The 5,304-nt window shown below is 43.0% G+C and overlaps 1 protein-coding gene across 1 annotated transcript; it reads right to left on the reverse strand.

Annotated features, from left to right (window-relative positions):
* Positions 1-1,518: 1,518 nt before the first annotated feature.
* On the reverse strand, positions 1,519-3,190 carry LOC128299591 (odorant receptor 22c-like). Its single transcript, XM_053035596.1, has 6 exons — positions 2,839-3,190; positions 2,460-2,646; positions 1,994-2,390; positions 1,851-1,949; positions 1,634-1,786; positions 1,519-1,569 (listed from the first exon to the last, which is right to left on the reverse strand). Exons 1-6 carry the CDS (start codon positions 3,188-3,190, stop codon positions 1,519-1,521), a joined length of 1,239 nt encoding a protein of 412 aa, XP_052891556.1.
* Between the last annotated feature and the right edge of the window lie 2,114 nt (positions 3,191-5,304).

A 5,304-nucleotide genomic window follows, 5' to 3' on the forward strand; every position in this document is an offset into this window, starting at 1 on the left:
CTATTTTTTTTATAAACTTACTCTTCAAATCAGACTGATTAAGCCTTGAATGACGTATATATCCCATGCATATTTAAATTAATGTTTTTTAAAAGTATTGATCGTGTAATGTTATGATCCACAAATAATGTATAAATAATTTCTGATGACCACATGTAATGAACTGTTGGAGAAAATCAGTCAATTATTTAATGTTTTTTAGCGAAACCAGCGAAAAACAACAGAAGTAAGCAAAGTAATTGCAGGCGTAATGTCGGTGTTTATTATTGAACTGAACTAACTAACTTCGTTTCAATATCATTACGTACATTCGTTTCGCAACCGCATTATAGGTTTGTTCACGAGAAAGAGGGTGTTTATTTTATGATGCTACTTCAAAGCAGCAAATTAACTTTTCTTAGCTTTTCGCAGCGGAAACCAAGCAGAAGAAAATAGAATAACAGGGAAAACTCGGAGCAGAGGGTTGAAATTTCAGCATACCGCAATGTAAAGCATTCACCCGAACGGTGTACGATGAACAAGGAAAATCCCTTTCGACTGAGTGGCAGATCGAGGGCAGTGATCGGAATTGTGCAGAACTCAATTTTCTAGCTGAATTGATTCAATTGCAAGCTAATCTGGTTAAGTATTTTGTACCATATGTTGCAGTGGGTTTCTTAGATGGGGTGCGTCGTATGTCGCAGAGGGCCACAATCCGGAAAAAGGGTTACTCGTGGCGTGCCAATACCAACCGAAAGACAGCCAGCTATTGTTTCCTTCGATAAACTGCAAGGCATAGTTTGCCGCACTTGCAATAACCACAAATGTAAAGGCTCTTGTCTGCAAAAGCCTTCTTCGGAATGCGCTGAAGCAAAAGCATAACTTAAGTGGTGCTGTACGATGAGCGGAGCGCTAAAAACCATGCATGAGAGCAATTCTTGGAGGCACAATCCAAACCCGGCAGCAAATCCTTGGGTTCCTGCGAAGGTGTACCCATCGTGCAAGTATTCTGGTGGTTCTTTCGCATGGCCAGCGTCTACAGGGATGGCATTTCAAGATGAAAGCACATACTGTAAAGGGTATGTACGCGCGCTTTAGTTCTAGCAATTAACATCTTTTATTAGACTCATTAAGCTTGCCGTAATTAACTTTCCCTACTGCCACGCGAGTCGTGAGTACCGTGGACGTTCCTGACAAGTCCTCATGCTTTCAATGCAAGTGCATCTTGACGTAGCACATCGTTGTGATGTCGTAAAATGCGCACCGTCCGCCCAAGGTACACCCGGGGAGGGTGGGTTTTTGTGAGTCGCACGATACTTTTTCTGTTGATAAAATCTTAGCAAGGTGCGGTGACGGTGACCTAATTATACTAATGATATAGATTTTCCGATTCTTTGCGCGTGCGGAGGTTTTGTGAAAACAAAGCGTGAGCGAAGGAACAAAGGGTGACCTTTGGCGCTGTAAAACTGCCGCGGATTTTTTATAGTCCATGAATATTGATGAGAGTTGAAGCTCAAACGAAAATGAGTTGACGTGGAATTACAAGAAGGATTTCATTAGTGTAATGTAGGAAGAAGCTGTACGAACGATCTGGAATGGGAAGAAAATTGTCAACATCGTACTGCTCGCAACCGTCATATGATTTGTTACTCACTATCGAAAAGCTTGCCATAGAAGTTTCAAAGAACGGCACGTCAACGTTCGATCCGTATTGTGCTCTAATCATCATCATTTGAATAAGGTGACGTGTGTTGTGGTCGAATCGATACCATGGGAAATTGTACGCCACCGTTTGAAGGGCTTCACTCTGGAAGATGAAACACTGGATTAGGGTAATGAGTTCTTTAAAGCTTTGCCATGCTAGAGTGTACCGAATCACGGATGATTGTACCACTGTACGAGTACAGAAACAGCAAGGTTAACTCGGCAAATGCGTACGGTAAGTAGGTTAGCTTATACACTCCTTCGACCTGCGCAATCAGGGAGGAAATACATTAGAACGAAATGGGCTTACTTTAGCATACTTTTCGCATACCACAAGCATTGCCACGCAGACGATGCACATGATGATGGCTGTAGCCGTGTAGACAAGCAGTACGTTTGGCGTAAAGGCACGCTGAACTTCTGCCACAAGCTCTATAATTTCTTGGTGGCGCTTGCTGATGCGTCTTAGTTCGTTATTTATACGTCGCGTTTCGGCTGAAGAACCTTTCGACAAGCTGCTATCAAGTGTCGCCGAGAGAGCTTCCATTTCCAGCTTGATAGCTTGAAACTGTCCGTAAATGTAAAGACAAACGCCACTAAACAGTGCATCGCTACCGGTTTGTGATGTTATGGTAGGAGCGGAGGCGTAGTTTAAAAATATGGTTGTCAAAACGAAGTAGAAGGAATTTTGCGAATCAAACGGTAATCTGCGAATGGCAGGAGAGAGTTACGAAAGTTGGTGGAAGTTTTGGTAATGCTTCGAATTCTACGCTTACTTTAACTTGAATGGCAGCAGTTTTACCAATGGTTTCTGCCCCTGAAACCAATTGTAGGCCATAATCAGAAAGGGTGTCAGTCCGTACAAAAAAGCGGCAAAGAACATCATCAGAAACAAATAGAAAGTAAAATGTTGCCCCAGCGTGATCATCCGTTTCGTAACACCATTTTCGCGTGGATGTTTATCTAAAATGAGTATAATTGATGGATGAATAGTTCTGGACTGCTTGTTGGACTACGATAGAGTTTTTGCAATGCGAATTGCATGCCTTTAGGCGGTTTGTTTACAGCAGCCTGTTAGTATGCAACCAGCATGACACATGTAACAAATATGCACATAACGCAAGTTACAAAGAATTCTACCATCCTTTCACTTACCTTTTAACACCTGGTTTATGTTATTGAGTACTTGGCCTATTTTTTCTTCATTAATTAGATAAAATACCATTCGCAAACAACCCGAAATCCGCGAGACTGTTGGGCAAATGCACTCGATAGTTTCACTGAGATCACCGTCCCGGTAGGCGTACAGTCCGTGGAGAAACTCGCCCACCACACAGATGACGAGTGTTATTAAGTTGATGGTAATAAGCACCTTCATATACCAACGGCGCACCAAACGATCCGCCGGCCAGATTCCAAAGATGAGCAGGATTTTACGCTGGAGTTTGAAGATGTCCCAATTATTCGCAGCCGGTATGTCGGAAACTGGAGCTACGTTGGACAACATGGTGAATACAAGCGAAAATACTGTATGATACTGTTTGACCAATAGCTATCCAATTTATACAGGCTGGGTTTCCATGGCAACGGTTAACGTTGTTAACCATGGTCAGTTCCAAACATTAGCGTTCATGGGAATAACTGTCACTGGTGCAATTTGTTTGCTTTGATGGACTTGCCTTGTGACAGGTCCATATATTCTGATTAATCCTGAAGATCCACTGTGCAAAATTGAAAACAATCCTTCAAGGGCGCATGATGTACGGTTGGAGGCGGTACGGTGCCCAAATGCTTCTAAAAACCGCTAATAACAACTTACACGTTAATATGTTATGCCGTTTCATCAAATCATATCAGCAACCTGCGCCCGTACAAATTGTATGGAAATGTCTTCCCACCGCTGCCTAATGATGGGAAGCAATTTAATTGATTCGAGCGCTTTACACTGAAACCACAAAACTGCTGACTAATAAATGCGAACACTTTCCACAGCTGGGAGCACTGAATCAGCACAGAAGGGAGCGGGTTTCTCCATTTCTCCGACATGGGTGTGTCAGGGGCGGCTCAAGAATGCGAGCTTCTTGCCACACACAAGGGGAACGTACCGGAAAGCCCGCTTTCATGCGTACTTTGTGGTAAAGCATTCGTTGTTTCACTACCAGCGCGAGATGTGGTGGAGGTATGTGTCACCTACACGGTGGCAAACGGTCGTTCTCACCACAAATAGGACCGTTTAATCGATTCTTGAGGTTTCCGTGGTCTAGACCACCAGTTTAGACTTAATGAAACCTGGGTCGACAATTTATGCGCACACGAAATTCCTTCGTCACATTGCGATAGCGAAATGGACGATTATTGTTATCCCGGGGAAAGCTTATCGAGAAAACTACGCCGAAAGAAAGATACAAAATGAAGAAGAAGCATGTTTGGAGTTTGCAAATAGGGTTTCTTTTTATGTTTCAGCATCAGCTTCCGCTTTGTTGATTTGCGGCGTTGTGGAAGTCAGCGTGTGGTAAATTTAATTTATCAACACATTTATTTATCCTGGCAGGTTGCTTAATCCACCTGGGTAGAGTAAATGGTAGCGACGGGAGTTAGCATTGCTCTGTTCATCGGGCATTGGATTATCGTGGGAGCTAGTCGCTCGTCGCCATTCGTCTCTTAGTGCGGTAATAGCCGTAAGCCTTGGTTCCATTGATACAATATTCATCGTGCTTCATCAACACGCGGTATGGCGATCGCGTCGTAGGAACACCGACGAGACATACTTCAGCGTGGCGCACCGTTTGGAAAACCGCACGGTAAACCACACAACACCCATTGCCTGGAGGGGCAAGTTTTGCAAAATTCCCTTCGGCAATGGTCAGCACACGGCACGGCAAGGACAATGCTGGATGGGTAGCTTTCCGCTCTGTTTACTACTTCAATTAATCAATTGCTCAATCAGATGTAAATTAATAGCTAGAAAATGGTACAACCGCGATTGGTGGCAGACATTGGCCATTGTGCCCGTGCTTAGCTTCGATGGGTGCGATGGTGGTACGGGGACAAACACGTCTTTTCATCCATTTTCTACTAGGACGGATGTGAGTGTGGAATCGTATCGGCTCGTGAGTAAGTTATGAGCCGTGGTAATGTGGATTTCTAATTGAATACACATCTCACTGTCGATTGACGCTTGGAATTAATTATTGTTGATGTGCTGAAATGTGGCGTCCGCTGAAGATAAGGTAGGTGATGGGAATGGGTTTCCCGTTTGTAGTGGAAACTACCGGAAGCAATACATTGAATTTGGCGAGGTATTTGAAATAGATGAATAGATTTTCACATGAAATGGCAGTCTATTTGAAATGCATGGCCAAGGATTGGCATGGATAGTAAAATTAACAATGTGAAAATATGCAAAAGTTGTATGGTAACGATACTGTGTCAAATATTAGTACCTTTGCATCCAGATACAAACGAATGTGTTGCGCGAAATTTTGTGAAAATAGATGAAATTATTGTTAGGTGTCAGACTATACTAATTATTTTATCGATATCGCAGAAGCAAGTTGCATACTTTTAGGCGGAAAAACCATCGAAACTTCAACACTGTTAAGCTAAAATAGATGTTTGGTT

Source organism: Anopheles moucheti, chromosome 2, assembly GCF_943734755.1.
Source record: "Anopheles moucheti chromosome 2, idAnoMoucSN_F20_07, whole genome shotgun sequence".
NCBI lineage: Eukaryota > Metazoa > Arthropoda > Insecta > Diptera > Culicidae > Anopheles > Anopheles moucheti.

Bases quoted from the DNA above. Each gene is read 5' to 3' on its own strand.
- LOC128299591 (XM_053035596.1), bottom strand. From the start codon at position 3,190: ATGTTGTCCAACGTAGCTCCAGTTTCCGACATACCGGCTGCGAATAAT. The intron at 2,647-2,838 runs GTAAGTGAAAGG...TACTCATTTTAG, and splicing joins CATAAACCAGGTGTTAAAAG to ATAAACATCCACGCGAAAAT. The intron at 1,950-1,993 runs GTAAGCCCATTT...CTGATTGCGCAG, and splicing joins TATGCGAAAAGTATGCTAAA to GTCGAAGGAGTGTATAAGCT.